A 26,413-nucleotide genomic window follows, 5' to 3' on the forward strand; every position below is an offset into this window, starting at 1 on the left:
CACTTCAAACCAGTAAGAGGAGCAGGGACGAAAACACAAATACACATATCTCTTGTGTATAATAACGAAAAGGGTTTTACTTAACTTTTCAAGGTCTTTAAGTTGCACGACTTTGTTTCATTTTCCAGTAAGGGATGATAACTGAATATCACTTCTAAAGGTTTGTTAAATGCCAGAATAAGATTGTTATAATGCCAGTGTCCTCATAAACACTTACAAATACAGGCTACTTCAAAGGATTTAGGTACATGTTTTGATGCTTTTGCATAATGTGAATATCACTTACTAGTTTCAAAGGCTAATTCATTACTTAACCGAACCCCAAAAATCCTCCTTTAATTCAACATCTTTATTTTCAAAGTTATGCCCCCAAAGTGATTGTCTTCTTTTCATTTATGGACAGAAAATGTTCATGTTCCCCATATAGTACTGTGTGACGGGGACTTCATGACATTATTTGGTATTCACTTCAGTATCCCCATTTGTTCTGAAGAATGTATATAATTACAGTATGTATATTGGGTAAAATGTCAAAAACAGGTTTTCATGTACTGGGTGGTTTCAAGATTTACTCTTTGCTCTTTGAAAATTGTGTCTAACAGTTAAACAAAATAATAATTACATAATTACAATATAAAAGTCTAAAAATCCCAATTCAAACTGAAGCATCCCGTCGTAAACTGTTAAGTTACAAAAACAAAATGTTGCAATGAAGTAAAGCATCTCTTTAACACGTTTGAAGTGAGTGTAATTAGCTTTGACCTCTGCCCATACAAGAATAAATCTCCAAAAAGGAAAAATAGCCCATTTGAAAGAAAAGCTAAATATAACAAGACAGGTGTTATCTCTTAAGGTCTTGGATTCAGCCAGGCTTGTTTGAAATGCTGAATCCACTGACCCTGTGACTACTGAAGTGGCAGTATCATTGAGCTACTCCGGCTGCTTGTCACGATTCGTAACAAAAAGACAAGAAACACAGCTTTCAAACGACACAACACCTTCAAGAAGAATTTGAAAAAATATCAACAATGTGTAATGCGACGACATATTATTGTTTTGCCTCAGTCACAGACGGCAGATCCAACATATCTGCTGAGTGTAAAGGCGGATCTGTCCGTCTTTATCTCGAGGGGAGCTGTGAAGTGTTGTTCAGCGTTAGACAGCCTGTATTGCAGCTCCCCGAGCTCGCCTCACTTTATCGACCAGCTCACATCTAAGCTGATTTGACCCGTCTGCGTTTGCTGCTCACCAAATGAACAGGCGCCGGATGGGTGTGGAGACGGGAACAGACACATGAGCAAGCGCTCCAATATACACACATGCAGCATACAACTAAACACACACATTAAGTGGCACACATGGACATACAAGTTGTGTTAGGATAGACAAATACTTTAAGAGTGAGGAGAAGCGCACACACAAACACAAACAAACACACACACACATAAAAACACACAAAGATGCAATCAAGCATGTTACACATGTGATGCAGTTGGGAAGAAGTATTCTCCTTTTCATTCTCTTGTTAAAGGAATACTACGTATTGTTTTATGATTTACAGTTAACAGTATATGCAGTACACATATATGGTCATATCGTGTGTTTTTGATAATAAATCCAGCTATACCAGTAGAAGATTTTCATATTTCCTGTGTGTAAATAGAGATTTTGGCCTGATGACGGCATGAAAGAGGTTCTTTTTGGGGTCACCAAAAAGACGAGTATTAATCCTTTGATCCACTGCAAATATTAAGGAAAGACAAGCCATTTTTATGACGCATTGTTGTGTGGAACCAAACTGTTTGTAATTTGATTTCATAACAATGGGCCCAGCAGTTCTCGAGATAATGTCCTTTGAACAAATGTTGGACAAACAGGCCGACTAATATCCCCATCCTTGGGAGAGGACAAAGTCAATTCAAATGAAATTAAATCCAGACATGGAATCACAGAAAGACACACAGAGGAAAAACAGACAGACAAACTAGAGCGCCTTGCGATGGCATCACACCGGCCACAACACCACACATTGTCGTGGCTGGTAATAAAAGAAAGAGAGAATGGAAAAAAATAAATAAATAAAAAGCGAGGACAAATAGAAGCTCACAAGATGGTGTTCCCGTTCACCCAAAGGCTTAATGTCCTCAATGGCCAGCTGGTTTGTTCAGTGGTTTTTACACTAATGATCTATCCTTTGCCATCTCACTGGGAGTTCTGTGGCTTAAAGACAAAGTCAGACACAACACATCTGACAGAGCCTTCATTTAATGCTTTAACCACAACTCCTTTGGCTGTTTGTAGCTTCTGTGACTTAAGTTGACCAACGTGTCTTATGTCTTATATATGCACCGTTTCACATTAGGGTTCTAGGGATACTTATAGACCTCACACTTTATTCAACAACCGGATAGCTCCCTCAAACAGAATACCTGCAAAATGTGCTTCGTTAGTTTTCACAACAAACACGTGTGTCATGTAGAGTTAAATACCAAACCCACACACAAACACACAAACAAAAAGAAGCAGCAGATCTGTACTACACAATGATATTCATAAGGTTGAATGGGTTGAACTGGGAAGCTCCTACAGCGAATGTGAAAACGTGAAACTAAGTGAATGTAGAGATGGATGTTAAAAAAGTCAAAGTGTGAGTGAACATGCATCCTCCAAGTATATGTGCACTTACTGTACGCTGGTGGTGATGTGTAGCCGTCGGAGGCCGGGCGTAGGGAACTGGCGAGAGTTAATGTAGGAGACCTTTGACATGGCTGTGTTGATGCTGTCCAGATCTTCTCCTTCCACCACCAGCACAGACTGGGCGGGGTTAAAATGGAACTGGACACACAAACAAATACTATTTGTCCTCAAAGAATCTTCCAGTTGAAACAATTGTGTTCATGTCGTAGCTCAAACGACATTATTTGAGTCTTGGCTTGATGGGGAATTACATGTTATCATATATGTTATAGAGTAGCATCCTGTAATGCTATCCTGAACAGGACACAGTGTCTTACATCCTCTATAGTACCGCTAAGGTGGTAGAAGTTACTATCAATCAAAGGCTGGAGTAAGTGTGTGTGTGTAAGTGAACTTGTACATCTCACTTCTTATTATGTCAATGAGTGTCCTCACAGAGATAGAATTACAAAGAGGTGCGTGTGTGTTGTCACACACCTTAATGTCCTTAGCGAGGCTTTCAAGGGAGTTGATATCGAGGCCTTCTTTGCAGGCCTGCAAACAGGAAATAACCTTCTGGGTTTCAATGCGGCCTGGTCGGATTGTCAGACCTGACAGGCTGCCATGGAAGTACTGGGTGAACCTCGGGGTGCCTACCTCACCACCTAAAGGGAGAGCAAGAAAGGAGAGAACCACAAATAGGACAAAAGGAAAAGTGTAAAATGAGAGGTTTAAGGACAGAAGTGGAAAGGGGCAGAGGAGACGGGGGGGGGGGGGGGGGGGGGGGGGGAAGGTCAGTTGGATAGATACAGATTGGATAAGTCAAAATGTCAGCCAATTCCTAGTGTCACATTTTCCTTGTCTGCTTTTTTCACCGGCCGTGTAATAACTTTCCTGTCCTTTCAGATCCGACCACTTCCACCTGCCCTCAGTAACCCTGAGGGCCATTCCCCATCCCCTCCTGCACCCATCTGTCCCCACTTCTCCATTAGCCCAGTAGCATATACACTGGCCCACGTCCATTAATTACCCGCCAAATGGTATGCTCTGCTCCTGCCTTCAGCATTCCAGCCATTTTCTCTGACTGCCTTTTGGACTCGTGCTGTCTAGCCTGATCCCCTATTGGATACATTTGCCTCATCCTTCCTGCCTGTCTGGTTTTGACTGTGGCCTGTTTTCGACCTTGAGTAAACTTTAGCTTTTTATTTTACCGGCCTGGTCTCAGAGTCAAGCTTTTGGTCTCAAACCTTTTACTGAGCCTTTGCAGGGTACAAGAGACAACAACATGTATTCTGTATGTTTCCAGGGAAAAAGCACCAAAATAACACCCATGAATCTTTTTCACACACCACCCATTTACACATTTATATGTTCTTTAGGCAGATTTAAGATGCATTTTTTAAATTTAAATTGTAAACTGTATATTGTGCTCTTGAAATATTAATTATTTTGAAAATAATCTATTAACAGTATTAATAGTTTTGGTTCATAATGATAATCAAATAAAGCAAAAACATAAAATATAATTTGACGTAAAAAAATGCACAGAACATAAAACGGAAAACAGCCTTAAAGGAAACTTAAAATTATTTAAAAGGGGTGATTTTATGTTTTTTGTTTAAAACGATAAAAACAAACTTCTGCAGGTGGCAACTTCCAGGTCTGCAATGCCATTAGCTCCCTAGTGATTGACGGGTCACTATCGCTGCGTTGTCCGGAGATGTCTCTGTTTTTCTTTAACGCTATCACAGAGTGTTTTCAGGTCATGAAAGTTAATTATAACCTTCTGTTCGCCTTAAAATGTCTTGGCTGCACCTTCACGTGTCACTTCTGGTTGAAAAAACAACAACAACAAGATGGCAACAGCCAAAAACCAAGATTAACTCAAGGCCTCAAAATGGCAGCGCACAAACCAATTGAGGACGTCACGCTGAATATATCCACTTCTTATTTACAGTCTATGACTTCTACAGTAAACTTCAGCAAAAACCCATTCAATACAGCATTTTAAATGTAGCTATGAAACAATCAGTATATTTGTTGCCCTTTGTCAAATCATCGTTTATACTCTTGACCTATATTACAACCAGCTGCAGCAAAATGCCCTTCTGTTATACTGAATATATAGTATGCTCTTCAGTTCCTGAAAGTTGACTAAATCATTTTCTCTTCTGAGGTTACTAACCCACTTACTGTAACACAGCCTGGATGTTCTCCTCCTCTGCTGTACTGAACTATTCTGCACAGCGAGGCTCAGGGGAACAGTAGACAGTAACAGCAGATATTACTGGGAACAACAGCTACAGCATGGGGCTGGAGGCATCTATACTCTCTCAGCTCCGTCAATGTGAATCATACAGGGGTGTGTGTATAGACGTAGAGCTGAGAGATAGGATCCTGTCATAAAGACACCAAACAACTGCCTTCAGCATGCTAGGCAACAGGAGACTTATACTGCTGACTTTACAAGCAGTGAGGTAATACAGCAGTCATCCCACAGTCTCGTAAAAACTGCATCACCTATAGAAGTAATGGTTGATAATCATAGCTAGATAATTAGTTTTTTCCTTTTAAGCAGAGCACCACTTTTTTATATGTTTTATGTCCTGGAGCTCTGAGAAGCAGAGGGTGGGCACTGCTGATGCTGATGCATGATGCTGCCATTTTATGACAGTCCATGTTCTCCAAGAACTGTTAGGACCAACAGCATATGATTTGCACTAACCATGTAATCAACATTACAGCATCTGGTATCTGGTAACAACAGACATTAGAATCTGTTCATCCACACTCAGAATCCCCAACGAGCTGTGGGCTAATGGGAAGTTAGACAAAAAGTACCCAATCTTTGCTCCCAAATTCAGTATCCAATCAGTATTTGTTCTGTGTATGAGGGGTGAGCTTCGCCTCAAGTCCAAAAACAAACGGGTGAAACAGAACGGTTATAAGTCATTCTGGTATTTGTCATCCCCATTTCACTAATAGGCACTTTTCTTTGCTGTAAGAGTTCAAAAAGTCACAACGTAAAGCCTTCTTACTACTTTACTTCATAGACATATTTCACATCTAGATCACAACCAAAGCCAATTAACACTATGAAAAACATAGTGTGCTGTTCTATGACAATGTTCTATGATGTGTGCTTTATTCCAGCTGAAAGAAAGATGCTGTTAATCATGTTCTTGTTGCAATGCTGAGGCTAATTATGTGTCGAGGTTCCCCACCTGGTGTGAAATGTCAAACATGCAAAAGGTGATTTGAAATATCTTTGTTGTTTTTAAAATAACAAAGATATAATAACTAACAATTTGACTGATTTTCTGTGTCCATCTCAGAGGAAGTGGTACAATCACAAACTGCAAGAACTAAGAACATCACCCTCATTATAGGCTTTATTTGTCTTATTCTTGAAACTTGCCCATGCATTATTTAATCAGAAATGGTAAGCACTGGGTTTTTGCGATGGCAGTATGTAAGCAGGGGCAGAGTGGGACATTTCCATCACCTCCCTTTCTCTCCACATGTGGGAACTATCATCATTATTTTGCTCTTCAGTCTCCTTCTGCACCGTTGAAAGGTTTTCATCAAGACGTCGTCTTTGTGATTGAATGACAAAGTGCAAACTGGACTGAAACTTTGGATTGCCCGTGTATAGATGTGCAGATTTTTTTTTTTTATAGATTCATTAAAAAAGAGAAATGAATGAAAGGATAGGGAAAGAGGAAGAGGACATGTCACATGTTGCACGGCAGGTCTGTTGAAGACATTGATATATAAGAGCATGAACAACTATAATATTTTTATGTAAGCTAATTCACAAATGATGATGATTATTAAATTGATATTTTAGACATCAGTGCTGCAGACTATTGCAGATGTTGACTTCTTGAGCGTGAAGAAGACATAAAACATGTTTAGTTTCTAATTCTAAAGGCTGTAAAGGCCATTTCACTTCAACAGTGGTTTCACCTTGGATATTAAATGTGACTTTTCTCATTTCACCGAGTGCTAAAAGCAAGCTAAAATGGCAGCACAGTGTTCCAAAGATTTAAAACTTCCTGGTGATATATGTTGACTGATGCCTTTTATTATCAACATAAAACTACCTCAGATTCCCGATGCCTATATCTCCGCGCTTTGTTAGTTAAGTATATGTATACTGCACTGTGGGGGTTGCTTTGAAATTTGACACCCACTTTCCTGTTGCACATTAAATGAGATGGCAAACACCCATTTCGCATCCAAACTGCTTGTTTCTACAGAAAATTGCTTCAGAAAACAACAACCATCCATTTCTTGTATGGAAAAACACGTCTTCTTCTTTGCTTTCGGGGCAGTGAAAATACGGTCTGAATGCCTTTCATGTCTCATCATTTTGTTGTTGATAGTTGGGAGAAGGGGATGGATAAATGAGAGACTCTGCAAGGCAATCTTGCTCGCTAATGGCCTGAAAAGTTATCAGTTGCGGCTTAGTGAAGCTTAAAGCGGCTTCATTGGGATGTAATAGCTGGCAAAGTTGTCCTCCATTCACTCCAGCTAATCCTTCCTTCAGGGCTTTCTCTCACAATCAAGAGATTCATGGAAAGAGGCAGAAAGAGAGGCCTGTATGAAGCAACGAAGAAAGTGATGACGACAAAAAGAAAATTGCAATCAGGCATAGGAAGAAAAGACATTTAAATGGCAACCAAAATGTCATCAGGATTGAAGCTTTGGATGATGCCGGTGAGCATTATGAGCGTGATCTAGGCAAGCTGCAGAACGGATCACTACGGTCTCATTCTGCTCTCCTGTAAAGCACTTTTGTTTAATTATTCCAGTCATAAACAAGGCAGCAGGGTAGCTGTTATTCATTCCAATGTGATCACTGCTCGCTCTCTTTCCCTGCCACTGGAACTGACGTGCAGAATTTCCTGTGTGATACCCACTCTGCTCGTGACTCTCCATTTCAAAGAAGAAATACTCGCAGCCCCGGGGCGTGAATCTTAATCTCTTTAATTATCTTAACAGAAAGTCTCCGGCTTCCCCTCTCTCTCACTCACTCTCTCTGTTTGTAAGCGGCAGTAAAGCAATTTAGAGGTTTTCCAAAAGACATTTCCTCATTCTGTTTCTATTTCTTTTGTGTACCACTTTTTCTATTTGGTTTCCCAACAAGCATTTACAACACTAAAGCAGTTGTGACCACCAATAACCAATAACAAATAAACCAATAACCTATCAGAATAATCAACAGTTATTTTAAATGAAACAGTAAAGATGCCCTGAAATAGAAGATGCCCGATAATAACTAATTTCTTCATTTTATGTGGAGGAAATACACAAAACAACCTCAAGCTCAAAAGGCAGCTGCATATAAAGCAACCGTCAGATTATGTAGTACAGCTGGAAACGATCCAAACAGCACAGTTTAATAGCAGTTGTGTCCCATTCCTGCCTGATGTCAGCATCTTCAGCTTAGGACAAATGTCTGCATCACTCTAAAGCTACTGTGAATTTTAGAAAGACACACACAGCACACACACACACACACACACACACACACACACACACACACACACACAAACTGACCTTGCCAGCAGGCGCCCACAGTTAACTGTGTATCAATCTTTGCGGTGTGGATCGGCCAGTCATCTGTCACCAGGTAGGGTTCATAGGTCACCCCATCCACAAATAGTGTCACTGCAGGAAATTCTGCGTTGATCACATAATAGTGCCATTCCTTGTCACAGATCTGTAAAGGAGAGATATGTTATGATGTTATTAAGCCTCAGTACTTTTTGTCCACTTCATGCATTCAAATAAGTAAATATTCCTGGTTTGCACTTACACAAAAATAGGACAGCTTTAAAAATAAATGACTCTGGCAACTTCATCTCTTTTCTTGGGGTCTTATTTAGGTTAGGAGCATTTTTCCGTGGAGGATTATGTTCATAAGGATGCTGTTATGAAGATGATGATGTTTACTCCAAGCATGCAGCCGAAAACCCGAAGGCGCATCCTTGAACGCTCCCCGGCTTTCTACCTTCAATGAAAGAGCAACGAATTCCTTTCCTCTTCTGCTGAATCACATGCTCCCTGTTGTCAGATTGCTAATGAGGTTTCTGACTAATGAGCGGTTTATTAAAGGCACGCAATGAGTGACAAACACGGCTGTGGAGGACCCGAGTGCCAGGCGACTTTTATTAGCCATCACAAACATTCTTCAAACATTTGGAGAACTTGTAAGGACACATCCCGTTCTCGTTCTTTCCGCCTGCCTCTCTACCCCCCCACCAACTCTTCCTGGGCCACAACAATATGTGGAAACATTTTTGCTACTTCGCTTGGATGTCTTTAGGCCACAACTAATTATTCTTTTGATTATTGATCAACCGGCAGATCACTTCCTCGATTAATCAATCAATTGTTTTAGCAATAAAATGTCAGAAAATATTCAGAAATGCGCATTATAATTTGCCAGAGCCCAACATGACGTAATATTTGTTCTGTTTTTGCAAATTCCCAAATTTTAGAAGCTGGAACTGGTGATATTTTGGCAATTTTTCAAACAATCAAATATTAATAGTTAAAAATGAATAATACAATGTGTTTTGCCTGTCTATATGTGTTTCTCTGTGTTCACTTCAAGTTGAATGGAAGGTGAAGATGTGAATGATTTCCACTCGTCTATGACTTAAGAGCGTCCTCATGACGCTTAAAACCAATGTGCATTGATAATATAACACTCTATATATTTTAGAACACCTGTCCGTATTATTGAGTGCCTCGTCAAATAAGCTCTTCAGTTGTAATTATGACTTGGACGCTGAGATGAATGCCATTGACAAGTCAGTAAATGGCTATAGTAAATAAAGAGGTGAGCTCGATATTAAATGAATGATTTGTAAGCAGACAAAGGTCTAATTCACTTGGCTCCAGTGCTGCAAAGATTTATGTCATATTACGTTTTAGATGCTATATGCTGTGAACGGGCTGGATATAGCAATACGTGCTTCTTTCACCTTCTTGACCGGCTCAAAGGATTAATGACACAAACAAACTTTGCATGCGGTCCTGAAAGCCACAACACATGAGTGCTATCTGACGCAGATATTCTCAATTCAAACCACTTAAACTGCAAGTGTACTTCCTTTTTAAAGTGATTTTTACAGTTTTAAAGTCTTTGGCAACATGGTGAAGTCTTAAAGGATTCCTCGCATTGTTGTTCCTCCTCTTATGGCCACTGCATCTGTTATTCTGTAATCAGTCTGCTGTGAAGGATTCGGTTGAATTAACAACAAGCAATCAATCTATTTTCACTGGAGAGGAGAATATCTGCTAATTTGAGATGCAGAGACAGAAACAGCAGGAAAGGATACAGCACGAGATAGATTTTCATTTTGTTAAATTTTACTCAGTGGCCACACGCACGCACGCACGCACGCACGCACGCACGCGCGCACACACACACACACACACACACACACACACAGATACACACACACACACACACACACGCACTGGTAGTTTATTCAAGCTGTGATATGAACAAATGAGGTTCGGACTTGTATTGGAGCAACCAGGAATCTTCAGGGATGTTCAATTTAGAAAGCAATGTCTCACCCTTTATGTGTGAAGGGACAGAAATTCTAGATATGGATATCCCAGACACCCCTCCCACCACGCAGTATTACCTCTCTCAGCAGATACATATGCTTAGTTACTATACTTTCCTATGGATTGCTTCTTTATATGGCCCAGTTTCATATGGCTGTAGCTGCAATGCTGGTAGGATATGTATTAATTGTGAAAATCACACTTTTTTGCAACAGTGTTGGGTCAACTTCAAGAGGAATAGTTTCAATACTAAGAGCAGTAAATAAAAACTAAGACATTCATTCAAAGTGTAACTTGCTCTGTGTTTCAGATTCTTGTACTGTACACAGACTGAGCTATTCTAAGCAATGACGGTGTGTTTTAGTTTCATCAGCTCACAGGATTTGTATGTGTACTGGACTAGACAATCAGAATGGATGGCCGCTTTCATTTAGCTGCTGGCTGGCTGGCTGCCTGTGGAGGGCGCTGAAAAAGATAGAATTACAAGACGCATCTTTTTCTTTTTTAAACTTGGAGGGCTTTGACAATGGTTTAGCTTTCTTGGTTGAGTTTATATTTAAGGTTACAATAATGCTGCCAGAGCTTAAAAATCTGGGAAAAATTCATACTATCATGTGAGATGCAAGACTAAGAGTTTATCCATGCAGTGTTGCCAGGTCCGGCTACCTTTGTGTTGCAGCTGTTGCTATTTCATGTCCACTGTTTGGGTAGACCTATTTCGCATGCAAATTACATGAATAATATCTATCAATAAAAATCCATCAGATCAGTCGATCACGGACAAACAGAAACGTCACACGCCCACACACACATGTACACGCACGCTCTCTGATGAGACGATGATGCGCTAGATGAGAAATCAGTGGATCAATAAAGTTATTTATCCTGAGGTGGACATGAAATATGTGTGTTATATTGTATTTCATGGTACATTGACAAGACACTTCTATCTTAACCAAAAATCAAGTGGATTACCAAAGACAGTAGGATCCATCCTCTGTGTGTCATGACTGTCTATCCAATTTCACGGCATCCCATCCGATAGTTGTTGAGATATTTCAGTCCAAGCCAAAGAGGTGGACCAACCAATAGACAGACAAGACCAACAAAGCTATCCATAGAGCCATGCAGCGAGCAAAGCAAAAAAATAAAACATTTGAGAAAAAAAACACACAACAAAAATAAATGCTGTGTCTTTCTATTTAATTCGAATGTTTAAATAATAAAATATTGTTGGCGAGAACACAAGCCATCTTGTTACACATCAATTTGACTAAACGGCTTGTAGTGTAAACGTTTATGTGCACATACTCTATGTGGCTACTGTAATGAAGACATGTCCTGAATCCAATCCAGCACTCAATTTGTTTATATTGCTGACTGTCCAAACTTGAGAAATCGTACTTGCACACATACAAATGCTCACAAACACACACGCACACGTACACGCACATCATTAGTAGATACCATCAGCAGTACTCTCTCGGTTGCTGAGGTATGTTTGTATCCACATTGCTTGTCTGAAGGCACATTAGTCAGTGGGAGCATGAAAGTAGTTCTCCTCTGCAACAGTGTAACAAGAGTCAAGACAATGAATGCTGAAACACTGTAATGAGCTGGTCCCCGAGCAGGCCTGCTAAGGATGAACACAATCACCAGAGAAGTCCCACAACACACAGAGAGAGAGAGAGAGAGAGAGAGAGAGAGAGAGAGAGAGAGAGAGAGAACAAGAAAACAAGAGCTGCAGAGGCAGAAAGTCGCTGAGGCCACGTCCCTGCTAATGTAAATCCATTTCTTCGTGACATTCATTCAAATTAAATTAATGTTGTTCCATACCAAAATAGATTATTTTGAAAAGTATTTTCACTGAACTTAGACAAAGACTTCCATCGAGTGTCCTAAATATATATTTTTAATATGGAAAGGGCTGAAAGAACATACTTTTATATATGTTGGATCTAGGATGTTGTTTTGAATTCATATACACGGAACCTGACATTGAAAGAAATAAATGGAATTCAGCCATTATAAATAGTATCATTAACACCTGTGTTTTTTTCCTACTTTGACATGTGAAAAGTGGCATCTGTGAAAAAGGCCTATTCGCTTTAGTACACACTGCTTGGTGACACCACGTAATTCCACACGCCATCAACATAAGCAGAATTCTAATCAGCAGGAAGGACTGAAAACACGCGTCTGAGTGTTGGATTGTTAATTAGACTTGATTGATTTGTTTTGTTGAACCTTTTAGGCTTTTCATGTCTTGTCATATCAGGAAAAGCACAGGTGAAACTAGGGACATTAAATACGACTGCATTCCAATTTAGATGAGCCAGTTCCTGGTTGCTGGTATTGACCATGCTGGCTCACTGGCCTGCTGTACTGGGACACTTAATGGATCTGAATTATCATTAAGGAAATTTGTTTCACCCGAGCATTTTCTGCTATTACAAGACCCAGTGTGTATTAGGAAAGAGATGGCCAGGAGAGATGTTTTACTCCTACAACTCCAAATGAGGGTACACAATTTCTTCCGTATATCTTAGATATACTTAATTTGGAGAGTGCTCTATACCTCAGATATAAGACTCCAGACACTTTCTTCTAATTTCTCTATTACTGCAACCGTCTCCAGCCCTCAGCTTGCAGATGCTGCCGACTAAACCCGACCTTACGGAGCCAGATTTCATTTGTCGAGTATATTACCGTGCGATAGCAGTGTTTTATTGCCGAGAATAAAACACCAGAGATAAGCTCATCTATCTTGCGGAAATCTGCCCTGGTGTATTTACGAGAGGCTATTACATCTGCACAAAAGAAAGAAGATCTTAAGAGCCAATTGGACCTCGGAAATACTACACAATCTGGAGGCTGAATTTAGGTTGTCACCCAAAGGATCTCTGGCAAACAATTAGGAGCTGCCCGCTCTGCGTTAGAACAACTACTTACAAGGAGAGCAGATTCCCAAATATTCTTTTGTGCGGAACAAAGGTTATAGGATTCAGGTGATAAACTAGATTGTCTTATTGTGCATATTGCTGGTGAGAAAAGCAAACACAACCCCTTGTTCTCATATGGCAATGGGGTGTTTTGAATCTGCTGACATAAACAGAATAATGAGGACATTCTGCAGGCTGCTGAGAAGTCCTTTAATAGGGTCAAGTTTATTTTGATACATTGGAGAGGTTTGAGATGGGAGGAGCCTTCTTACAAACCATATATAACAGTGTTCAGATCTGTTGTATGTGACAGCGACCGCCGACAGGCATGCCCGTTTAGACCATCGCACTGTTTTCTGATGTGAAGGGTATAATGATGTGTCAGGATTGGTTCCTTGTACGTTTTTGTTGTTGTCCTCTCCAAACATATTGATTGCTTACTTTCTGTTAATTAAGCATTTCATTTGAGGACATCTGAAGCTTTGTCCAAAGGTGCCAGTACCCTCCTTTCTCCTCTTCTCATCCACCCTGTTCCATATCCCTTTGTCTGAACTACTTTCTTCTGTTTTTCCTGCTCATGCTTCTCCCACCTCATCATTCTTTCCTAACTTGCACCTCTCTTCCTTTTCCCTTTTTGTCTCCGTTGCTCCTATTCACATTCCTTGCCTCTCCTCTGCTCTCCTCTCTTCTGCCACTGTTTTAGCACTGCATTATTGATGCAAGTCTATTATCTGTCAGTGCGGTGGTGGGGAATGACACGGAGAGGGAAAGGAAGAGGAAAAAGAAGACAGCATGTAACACGACATAAAAAAACAGCTTATTCCTGTTTGTTGTAAGATGCACACTTACAACACTCACAACTGTAAAAAATAACGTCTCAATGAAGATTAGTACTAGTTAAAAAGAAAATATATATAAAAAACGCATAAAGGTCAACTTTCAGTTGAGATGAGAGAATGTTAATAAAGGGAAGCTATCTGAAAGGTTTGATTATATTTCATACTGGCTTCACCCGTCAAGTGTTTATTGTTATTGGGTTCATTCCAGCGCGCACGCTTATTCTTCAGCATAGGCTTCTCTTATGTCTGCACTTGCGACATATAAGCACCATCGTCCTTCTCCCATTTTTCTTCAGCGTCAAGCAGTCAAAAAGTGTAAAAAGTAAGGAAGATGACTATGTCCAGTTTGGGGTCCCCTGTTTGAGCCAAAATCTTTCTCAAGATGCTTGCGGAAGCACAGGAGCCTTGCAGTCAAATCCCTCACTTACACCTAAAGTCTTGACAAACTCCTTTTTGTGGAGCTGAATGGTACAGAATTGACGTCCCCACCCTTCTGCAACGGCAGTGCTGTGTGAAGAGAGTGTAATATATTTTTTCTCCACACAGGGCTGTGTTAACCGTTGGTAACGTTGGTGCCTCCGTGCCCCTTTTTACGTGTGGCATCTATGGTTTATGAACTGGTGTATGTTGTCTGCTTGTGGACCTTGGTGTCACAGTGGGGCATAGACTACATCAGCTTCGCTCTTAACACAATAGCGACAATATGTTACAATACGTAACTAACGTTCTCCTCAGTGACACAACTGAAGAAGCTCAACAGAGAGCGATGAGAGGCATACGATTACATAACATGTCTGCCACTTCAAGGTCTGCTTTGAAATTGTGTATTCCTGCAGGATTTATTTTCAATCTCTTTCTCTGTTTGTCTGAATTGACAGTTAATTCTCAGAAGTTATAACCTTTAAAGTCTGGGTAAAGCATAATTAAATATGTGTTTGTCACACCACAGAAAAATATGCTATTAACCACTCAACCAGATTTGAATGATAAAAAAATAGGCAAGTATATAAATTAGGTTTCACGGTCATGAAAAGGAAAGGAGACAGCCGGTCAGTAAAAACGTTTTTAATGGTCCACATGCCCACCGGGATTTGTTGCGGTTTGACAGATGGCCAATACACCGATACTAGCTAGCGAACCGTAGACGAGGTATGTAAGTATTGAAACACTGATGCTTTGTGCTCTAGATTTGTATTTATTTTGGGGTCGCTAAGGATGGCACCAGTGCGTCATCGAGCCATGATTCCAGGCTCGCCCAAAACAATCCTAAACAGGAAAATGGTTAAAAACACTCTGATGGTGTAACTCCACAATTCAGTAATGTTAGTTTATAACATGCATACTGTGTTTAGAAACAAATCTTAGATTTTTCTCTACCCAGACTTTAAGGTCAGGGTGTTTCTTCGCCTAAAGTAAATGCAGGAGTTAGAGAAGGAGGCGACTAGACAAGCAGCGAGACGGACGGTTTAAAGAGGTCGAGAGGGAGTGAGAGAAAAAAGAAAATACTGATATGGAAGAACCGAGCTGTCGATACATTGACGGTATGGTTATGACACTCATCATGTCTGCCGAGTGGTCTATAGGTATCAGATAGTGGCATTAAGCCACCCTGCCTCTTACACATACAAACACGGACAGCACACTGCAAAGACAGACACATTTAGTGAGATGCAACAGCTCGACATTGGGGTAACAGGAAGTGCCGAAAGCAGACAAAGTACAGCTGAGCTCTCAAATGAGGTCATTTGAAAAATAGCAGCTAGAAAATAAACGCACACTGAAGATAAATACCCTGGAGGCAACGCTCAATATCTTCTCTGTTGCTCTTTGTCTTTTTCTGTTTTGCTTTTAAAGAAACTGCCAGTTTGTACTGTTTTCTATTATTATTGTTCTAAAGTATGCTGCATGCTGAGACCTTGTAAGGGTGACTTTGCACAATTAAGAGTGATTCCTAGCAAACGGTATCAATCTGTCATATAACAATGCCACTTTTTTGCCTTGACCTTTAAAGACGTATACTCTAATGTCTTTGCTATTTTGATTAAGCATTGGTGAATTACAAATAACTTAAACTGAAGTGAAACATTCAGCAGTAAGTCTCTTGTGTTTGAGGTGGAACTAAATCACTCTTTGAATAAGAACTTCAATCTCTCCTGGTATCTACAACAAACAGGCAGAGAAGGAACACACACTTACATACACACACACACACACACACACTCACACACACACACATACACAACACCACTAACACCATCCAATTAATCTCCTCGGAAACAAAGGGAGGCTTCTAATCAACACAAGACAGAGAACAAGCCGTGGCACAACAAGCATGGTATAAGCAGTCAGATAAGGCAGATAATTGCAGATGCTGTATAGCCAAGTAATGAGTGTGATTTTGTACAACTCCAACATTCAGTCCCGACAATCGAACTCTGACATAAATGATAAATAGCGCGGTCTGCATCTGTCTCGAGCAGTGTAATTGGCAAAATTGGAAAGTTCATCTGTGATTCACAACGCATGATCTGCCCCGTCAATAGTATAGTTATCTTGGACTGCTGTGAAACAACTGCCAACACAAATGATCTTTGGCCCTTGACTAATGTTTTCGAAATCTCAGATCTGAGAAAACTGAGAAAACTACTGTTTATTGCATCAACGCAGACCTTTCTGTTAGCATAGATTTGTTTTTGTTCTACTCTATCCATGAGTACCTTGCTGTGAGTAAATACAACCGTATTTGTAAGGGTTTAAATCAACGGCATCACAAACACACACAAGATTGCTCAATGCGGAGCAACCTTAGAAAGCTGGTATGAAAACGCCTGGACAATGGCTTCTTTTTTATCCACTTTTCTCCCTCGCCTCTGCTTTGTGCGACTTTGTTTGCATGTTTGACCCAATCATCTTTGGCTTACAGGACATTAGAAGATTGAATCTTGGTTTGTATAGGACTTTTTGACTGCGAGCGAATATCTTTTCAACAGCTGGATTGAACTGATAGGCTTACTAGGATCAAGGAGAGTAAATAATGTGCCTAGAGGGGAGAGATCCACTCCATACTCCATTACTGAGGCTGAGAAAGAGGATGGACAATAGGCATCCTGTGTGTGTGTGTGTGTGTGTGTGTGTGTGCCTTACAAACGCACTCAAAAATATGTAAGTGCTTGTAGATGTGTGTGTGGGTTTCTGTCAGATGTGACATTCCTTTAGTGTGTTCGATCGACATGGAAAATGGAAGCCTCCATCTCTTACCCTCTTTTTTCCAGCTTCCTTTCATCCCTCTCTGCCCCTCCCCTCTCGGGGTGAGAATTGCAAAATCAATAGCGCTAAATGGAGTTGCTGCGGAAGCCATTGAGTGTCCCTTCTAAGTGCTTGAGGAACAAGCAGAGTAAGAAGCAGCTGTGACACCCCACAGTTGCCTCTTCTCTTTCCACTCTCTATCCACCACATTCATTTTTCAACAGTCTCTCCTACTCTCTGAGCTTGTCCTCATTATTAAGTACAAGGCAGTAGTAGCTTTTACCCTTAAATGACCTTTTCCCTAGTATACCTGATACTGAACAAGAAAGTATTGATAGTACATTTAACAGAATATTTAGTGGGAAATATACCCGCTGTACAGTGCCATCACAAGTTTCCACAGTGGAACAAAAAAATAGTCCACGGCACTATACCAACCCCCTAATGTAATGCCCTTTATAGAGTCATACGACACCACAGTGCACCTGTGAGAGATGCTCACTGTAGAGTAAACCAGTGAGTGTCTATCAGTAGGGAGTAGGGAATGAGTGAGGAGGGGAGCTATTTCGCAGCATTTGACTTGTTATATTAGGAAAAGCACAGGTGCAACAAATAACACTAAAAATGTCTCTGTTCCAGCACATTGTAGCTTTGCAGTGATAGCAGGAACTAGAGCTGGGTCATCTAAAGTCCTAATGTATGTTGTTAATTATACCCATGCTTTTCCTGCTATGACATGTCAAAATGCCTGAAGAGAAAAAGCTTTACTGTCAAAGGTTTGATCAATATTTCGTGTCCACTGCCGATCACAAGTATGCAGCTACTGGTGTTCCACAGTCGTTCTATTATTTTTGCTGGTAAAAGCCGATAACGGATTTAAAGAGATTTTCAATGTATCTTATGAAATACAATTGAGAAATCACAACCATATTCATATAAGTGGTTTTAAAATAAAAGAATATTTTAAAAGATAAATGTGTCTGGATTTTCACTTTAGTTATACAGTCCACTTAACCTTCTAGCATTCTCAAAAAATCCAAATAGAATATCATATTGCGCTGCTCTTTTGACGTAAAATACCAAGTGCTGCTCCGGGGCACAAATCACATATTGATGTCAGTTTTTCACATTCAAAAAGAAGTGGTTTCTCTCTAGTCTCCCCATTTTGCACCGAGATTCCACAATAACACAAATTCTTCAACCAAGTTTCAGTCTTTTTTTCACCCGGATGATAATATAGTAGTTAATAGCATAACATGTTCAAATATGCAGGGAGCCACTACCATAAAAAAAAGCCCAGTAGCAACGGTGAGTACACCAAACTGCACTGTACATCACAGACTGATGATCACAGAGTAGTTGTTTCCCTTCACTCTGCCCCTATGATGTCATTCCTCTCATTAACCTCCAGTATTTCAGACCAGTTTCCATTTATATTTAATGAGAGTCTCTGCACAAGTGATTTGTACTGGTGAGTAACTCATCACATATTCTCTTTGACTGCACTGCACGCTTCCTCCGTGGTCCTACCACGCAAGATCCAAACAAAGGAGCAAACGGGATACCCGAGAGAATGAGAGAGAGGATAAGAGGAGGCGAGACTGAAATAGAACTGAGTCTTGAGGTTGTTTGCTTGTTTGCTAAGAAAAGCCAGCAGTCTGCTACTTGGCTGCCCTTTTCTTTGTTACAGCCACCTCCATGGGCCTCAGGAGAAAAGAACACTGGACTGAGAAAAACACTTTTCAATCTCCCTTTGACCTAGAACAAACAACCACCTGGTTGGAAGGTGAGCACCAGCACAGGTGCCTGGGAAACACACTGGGATGTTTGCATGCTGACAAGGCATTACACAAGAAACCAAAGCCTTGGAATTTCATCTTTCCAAGCAAGATAAAAAAAAACATGATAGATAGGATTAATCAAAACTATATTAAAAAAACATGGTCACACAGACATGAGCACACATACAAGGAGAGACACAAATACAAATCTGTTTTAACCTGCTTAGTGAGCAAAAACTCTTCAGAGCTTCCTGTGATTATGAAGCATTTTGTAATAATATCAGTATGAAGTGGACATATGTATCCCTAGGGCAAACTATTAGAGTTAAATCTACCATTTTGTGGGGATAGTCTGTTGAAGGGGGAGATTCCCGTGCAAGAGGTCATTGGCTTATCATGAATATCATTTACACTCCAGGGATTTTTTTGTTCTTTTTACAGTCGGATATCTCCGCTCAGCAACTGTTTGGTGAACTAGAGTGACTAGACGCCCTTCAGCCGGATGCTTCTCATTCAAGCGTCCACCTTACTGATGTGTCCTTGAGCAAGACTCCAGCTCCAGAGTCACTGGTCTTACCCTGCATTGTAATGTTTTCAAGGGAGGGGACAAAAACAGATGTCACTGAGGACTAAAACCTATAATTTGTATCTTCATATTCTATTAAAATACCTGCCAGCTGTGCATAATATCCCCTGAAATGCAGGGGTAATGGAAAGTACACCATTGTGTACATCTGCAGGATAATTACAGTAGGGAAAGGGCCGTGCAACATTCAGAGAGAAGTAAAAATATTATTATATGCATCTTTCTAGCCGAAGCAATTTCATGTGGTGCCATCCCCTCCTTTGAAAGGCTTTCTGCAGGACTGGAACAGTAAACTGCAAATTAGTTCAACAATTCTCCAGAAGCATGACAGATAATAGAGATCTGCTGCTGGGTGAGCTATTACCCATAACTAAACAGACTTTCCACTTTCTAGGGTCTGTGCTTGCATGTGTGTGTGTGTGTGTGTGTGTGTGTGTGTGTGTGTGTACATAGGACAACAGTGTCTTCTACCCTCTTATCTCCCTCAGCGAGGGGAAGAAAGTGATGGAGGGCCTCCAGTAATTAGAATGGAGAGCCTCTCCTTTCACTACATAAATAATGATAGCCCTTCACATGCTGTGGAAAATCACCCTGAATCTACGCTCGCACCCAAATAGGACACAGACAAGCTCACACAAACACACTTCTCACCTGCTCCAGTTTCCAGTGGAACTCTGCAGGTCTGAAAGTGTCGACCTGAGTGAAATCTCTCCTGAGCAGGAACACCAGGCGGCAGTTGTGGACATACAGCGAGTAATGGTGGCGGTTCATTTCTGCAATGGGAGGATCACAAACATGTATGGTCACAGAAAGACTCAAACATCTGCTCCTTTGGTTTTCTTATTGATTTCTTTCTGGAGTCATACAAAATAAAATCATAGAGCACAGCTGTGTGAAAGACTTAACTCTTTTGAGCTTCCTCAGATGGGTTCTCTACATCAAACACAGCTGTCAGCATGACTGGAAGTGTGGTCGCAGAGTGCATGCTGCTGTTATGTCTGGTTTGTGATTATCAACTGGTTTCTGTGTAAGATGGGCAATAAAAGGTCAGTCCCACTTGCTCTGCTTATATAAATGAATCAGCTTGAGGTGGGATGAGATGTGAGGTGTGCAACAGATTCTCCTCTAAATACAACTCCACAGTGACGAGCTGGTGCTTGCCTTTCTTTGGTGTTCTAAAATGGAATCAGATGTTTGTCGTTTCCTACTCACATAGCAGTTCAAGACAACGTCAAATCAACATCGTGAAAATTTAAGATCATTCAGTTTGTAATAATAAAGTTAATACAAAGTTTTCCCCATTTTTCTTTTGCAATTCTACAATTTGAAAATGGTGTTTACATTACTGTTTTACAATTTCACTTCAGGTTGGGTGATCATTTTAATGTAATTTATTGTCTCTGCAGTACTAACATCTTTCACAGTGTGAACTCTGATATCATTTGGTGTAATACTGACATGTTGCTATCAAGATGCAAAGCTCGAGATGAACAATGCCTTTTTAGCTCTTTTAGAACACATCCTTGATCATATGGTGCAAATTATTTCCCCCCAAAAATAATTACTTTGTATTTTTATATCAGAATCCAATCGTCTTTTCTTCTTGTAAAACAAAAGATGCTTACATAAGCTAGTACCAACAAATTATATCACGACATCCATCCATCAATCAATGCGCAACTTTCAGTAACAAGGGAGATGTGTGGAGCCTCAGTCCTCTGTAGCTACGTATCAGATTTCTCTTGTAACTTTACACCGCTCAAATATTCTGTTTCACTGGCGAATACTCAGTACAGAAGCTTCTGTTTCACTGGGACTTAATAATAATCATCATCCTAGTTATTTTTTCTGTATCTCCCATCTTTGATGTCACCAGGCTCAGCCAGACGATTGACAGGATACAATACATGGGCATTTTCCCCCACACAGTATTGGTGATCTGGCCTTCACACTCAGCCTTCTGGTACCATTCATATCCTTCAGCCAAAAAAACCGGTTTCTAAGATTCTGATGGTTTAACACGAACCACTCTGCAGTTTTGCATTACAAGATCAGACCACACATTTCGTAAGCTAATAAGCCATCTGTGAGACTATTGTGAAAGCATGCAATGTGCAGATGGCTTACTTAATTACACAGTTCAGGCAGCTCAGTTCAGATATGCAGTGGGGAAGAAATGTTAAGTTTCAAAGACACTTGCCATTGCGGGCTTCTGTCCTGGCTTGTCTATCATGTTATTTTGTTGAACGGATGTTTTTGATAATGTTATGTTCATAGTTTGTTTCTAACGCTGAGGACACTAGGAAGTAAAAGGGACATAAGAATCAAGTAGTTTCCAGTACTCCTAAGGTAGAGCACCAATGTTTCTAAAATATAGGACAGTTAATGTAAACTCAATGACAATTTGTTATTCAAGTTGGTCAAATTTTCCCTCTCTAACATGTTAGACGATGGAAATATACTTCTTAAGAGTGAGCCCGTGAGAAATTGTTTCCTCACCAGTCTTGTCAGAGTTACACAGTAAGGTTTCCTTCTCAGCTCTGAGTCCTGGACTGGGCCCGTGTTTCATCCATGTTGCTATGGTGAACTGGTCCGTCAGGTTTTGGGGCACCACGTGATCCGGAACATTAGCAGCCTGATGTCCGTCGAATCTGTAGATGAGGTCGCTGTCGCGGCTGCTGTCGGTCAGCAGAGATGCCGTCCAGTTTGTGGAAGGGCCGGAGGCAGGAAGGAGGTCAGTGCTGCCTGATGCTGCACCTGGATGTGTCAATCACATGATACAACACTGTCAAAGTGCCTGCACAGAGTATCAACCTGCAAAAGAACTGGTTCTCTTTTTCCTATGTGATTTCCCCGAGTACCAGAAGTCAGCATATTCATGACCTAATGTCGTTTGTGCATGTCAGAATGAATGTTTAGAAATGATGACTACATCTGTTGTAATCTCATCTCACTGGCCATTTGATGTGGCTCATGTCACGCAACATGGTTACCAACTTAATCTACTTACTCTTGCAACCATGTACTATATACTCAATCAAAATAAGATTTGTGCTGGCCCTATACTGTATCCCCCTAACTCATATCAAAAGTAATATGGCAATTCTAACGCATGTTTTGAGAACAAATCATTGATTAACGAGACATAGTATAATCAGCAACTCACATCTGTAAATCACCGGCTTGTGTGACGAGACGTATTGACAAATTGCAAATCAAGACCTTTTTTTTTTTTGAGAAGTTTAAATACTGATGAGGTGGTAAGAAAGTGTCAAAAGGAAAAAAATATTGAAAATGATCATTGTGCACACATCTTTAATTTGTTCTGAAAAAAAAAAAAACAATTTGTCATGAATTCCCCTTCATATTAGTTTGCTTTCATCCTGTCTGCTTGTTTTATTAACTCTCCTGTCATTTCAGATCCTACCATTCACACCCGATCATCTCTCATTCCCCTCACCTGGTCCTCCACGCCCATCTCACCTGCAGCCCATTCCCTCATTAGCCCTCACTATTTAGGTCCCCTCACTTGCACTTGTTCCCTGCCAGATTGTCTTGTGTGTTATTGCCAAGTACCTATATATTGTTCATGATCTGCCTGTTCCGACCCTGTCTGCCTGTTTTTCGACCTTGGATTTTTGCCTGCCCCTTATTGGATTTGTTCGCCTGTTTGACTGACCTCCCGGTTTTGACCCTGCCTGAACTCTAGTAAAAGAACTGAACTTGTATCTTGTCTCCGAGTTGTGTGGGTTCTAGTATCTGTAATCCTTACACAATTCTAATTTCTCAGCAGGAATATTCAGTGTGTAGAGTGTAATACACAGTACTATATACCGTATACTACAGTGCAAAACCACGGGAAGCAAAAATGAACACGTCACAGTTTAGGATGGCGTTTGGGAATTTCATTCTAAATAAAACAATTATTTCAAATTAGTCTCAAGGATTGAAATGGCGTAGATTGGCATATTAACATACTGCTGAGGCTAAGCTGTCAAGAGGTAATTTCGTCTTTGAATTACGTTTTTCCTTGTCTGTCATTATTATTACTCCCCTTTGCTCTCTCATAGTCCCCGACTCTTAAATAGTACCTCACTATTTCATGGAACTTCTACTTCTTAAAGTAATGTCTTTTCTCTCTTCTTCTTCTTCTTTCTCTCTACTTACCACAGAGTTTTTGCAGAGACTTCTCAGAGTATGTTTCCCGATCACAGCCCTTCCCGATGTGAATGGTCTGTAGCTCTAACATCGCCTTCACGCCAGACAGAGGACCTCCACACGTTTCTATGTGCATCTTGGGAAACAGCTGCCTGCTTCCAGTCCCTGGCTCATAATCCACCAGCTTGTTCCAACCTTTAAGGATCAAAATGTGTTTGTTTTTTATGGAGTAAGAGTTTTCATTTAGTTATGTAACTGGTGTTATATGTTACAAGCACAGGTAACCTGGTATCGCAGTGTAAACAATGGTTGAAAGAAATCTAGAAAAATAAGAAATAAATTACACATTGAGTCATTGTTAATATATGTGGAATGATAACTGAGGTATCAGTCTCACCCCTCAAGATTTAGATAGCTCTAAAACAACTACATGTTCAACACTAACCTTTCACTTTGTGTAACAATAAATTAAATATCTCATTGTGAGGTTACAGTTTTTAAAAGGTTTAGTACAAGCCTCATATTCTACAGTGTACTGTAAAAATGTTGCATCTTAAAATTGCGAGAACTTCGAAAACTTTCGGGGCAACATCGAATTAAAATGTTACCTCATTCATAGTATGTATATGTATAATTGCTTGTATTTCAAGTGATAAACACAACTACTTTAGCATATTTATATCTTTAAATACTGTTCACTGTAGGACCCAGATATGTCTTGTTACTAACATTGTTGTCTTTTCTGTTGTTAGAGCTGTCCACAGAAATGTAGGAAATAATGTTTATGGTTTTCTGTAGTCGTTTCATAATGAGCATGTGGGTCTTGAATGCTATCCACACAGGTTTGAGATTTTCTCAGCGATTTCTTGCCCTGTGTCAAGTCAAAAGGAGACTGAAAGGGCCAGTAACATGACAGGCCTGGTAGAGAAAGGTGCTGACCTCCTTGTAACTGTCAGTCCTGTTTGCCAGTCCTGTTTCATTATCCAGGTGTTATATTCATCCTCAATGTACGGAAATCTTTGAATCGCGTTGGTGAAAAGGATTCACAAGCACAATTGAATATGTGTTTGTGTGCGTAGGTGGACACCTGGCAACTCTTTCCAAGCCTACAGAATATGATATCATGAATCCTGAGACAAAAAGAAAAACAAACTGACATCAGGTAGTCGAGGAGGAGTGAGAAGTGAGGTGGAGCAAGACGTATTTAGCCGTAAGTTATGCCGGGGAGCCTTCTCCAAAAAAAAAGAGCCGCAGAAGAACTGCTGACCTTTACACACAGACAATATATAAGGTTGAGTACAAAAGAGTTGATGTTTTATCCGAGGCATTAAGCTGCTATGGGTTAATGGTTTTAAAACAGGATTATGCAGTAGGGCCTTTTTTTTATGAGCCAAATCGCAAAGATTCATGCAACATTGATGAGGGTAACATATAAAGTGTTGCTTTGTGATTCTAATGCTCAGAGTCGATAGCCCCGTAGTACCATCTGGAGCTGCACATTTCCCTTCCACTCCTAAATTATTTCTTTGTTCAGCCTACTGTGCCAAAAGCAGTGCCTCCTCAGAGCTCTGCTGTACATGAAGATGACATTAACACAAAGCTGAATGACATTTCAGACAACTTTCTCAACACTGAACTCTCTCTCTCTCTCTCTGCACCCCCTCTGTGATGTGCACTGACATTTCACTCAATGAGCCTAAACAACTGGCATTCACATCATTTTCAGTGAGTGCTCTCTTTGCACTAATGGATCTTTTCTGTAACAATAGGCTTGGTCAGATGTCATTTTTCCTTCTGAATTATCTTGTCTTGTCACAGCATACAATTATATGATTCCAATAGACATGCGGCAAGATCTGTCAGCATGTGAGTTAGCAAGTATTCTTAGGGTAGCTGAAGAACATCCTTTACTCAACCATCATGTACAATTATACCATGGCTATGGGAAATAGAGTATTTGAACCGTATATGTTGTTCTAGGCAAGAGTCTGGTCTACTCTGAACCAAAGATACTCACAATTTTATCTAAAAATGGATGCAATGGATACACAACTTTGGCGAACGTCAAGGTGAGAGCAATCGTCTAGGTGTTTAGATAAATGAAAATAATGGATGAGATGAAATCGATTATTTAATGCACAACAGTATAATTGTCTTTATTATTGCAAACAAACGTATCTAACTCCATGCCACACCGTATACATATATATATACATATATATATATATATATATATATATATATATATACATACATATATTTGTTTTACAGTTTGTAGCAATACAGATTTTGTACAAAACAGTATTGCTTAAAATGAATGAGGTGACACAACAACACTTCAAGATTAAGTTTAGTATACCCTCCACATGGAGAGCCCGTGTAGCTGAGGGTTTAAGACGCCACTATTAAATCACATCTCCGGTTTGAGTCCGGCCGGGATTATTTGTTGCATCTCTCTCTCCTTCCTTTATGTAATAAAGGCTTAAAATGGCAATAAAACAACTTGACAATGAAGTATCCTCCACATGGTCTCAGTGTATGTAGAAATTGGCAAAAAACAATTTTGTTCATGAATAAACAAAAGTTGTTTTG

The 26,413-nt window shown here is 40.2% G+C and overlaps 1 protein-coding gene across 1 annotated transcript in view; it reads right to left on the bottom strand.

Moving 5' to 3' along the window:
* LOC142956489 (calsyntenin-2-like) overlaps positions 1–26,413 on the bottom strand; it is a 123,350-nt gene that overhangs the window by 3,247 nt on the left and 93,690 nt on the right. The window contains exons 7-12 of the mRNA XM_076098104.1: positions 23,831–24,016; positions 22,163–22,420; positions 20,315–20,436; positions 8,242–8,404; positions 3,175–3,341; positions 2,687–2,835 (exon numbers count right to left, since the gene is read on the bottom strand). Of these exons, the coding sequence (XP_075954219.1) occupies positions 2,687–2,835; positions 3,175–3,341; positions 8,242–8,404; positions 20,315–20,436; positions 22,163–22,420; positions 23,831–24,016 (1,045 nt within the window). The remainder of the gene's footprint in view (positions 1–2,686; positions 2,836–3,174; positions 3,342–8,241; positions 8,405–20,314; positions 20,437–22,162; positions 22,421–23,830; positions 24,017–26,413) is intronic.

The sequence above is a fragment of the Anarhichas minor genome, unplaced genomic scaffold (genome assembly GCF_050575085.1).
Source record: "Anarhichas minor isolate MPS153535 unplaced genomic scaffold, ASM5057508v1 ptg000024l, whole genome shotgun sequence".
In the NCBI taxonomy this organism is placed as follows: domain Eukaryota; kingdom Metazoa; phylum Chordata; class Actinopteri; order Perciformes; family Anarhichadidae; genus Anarhichas; species Anarhichas minor.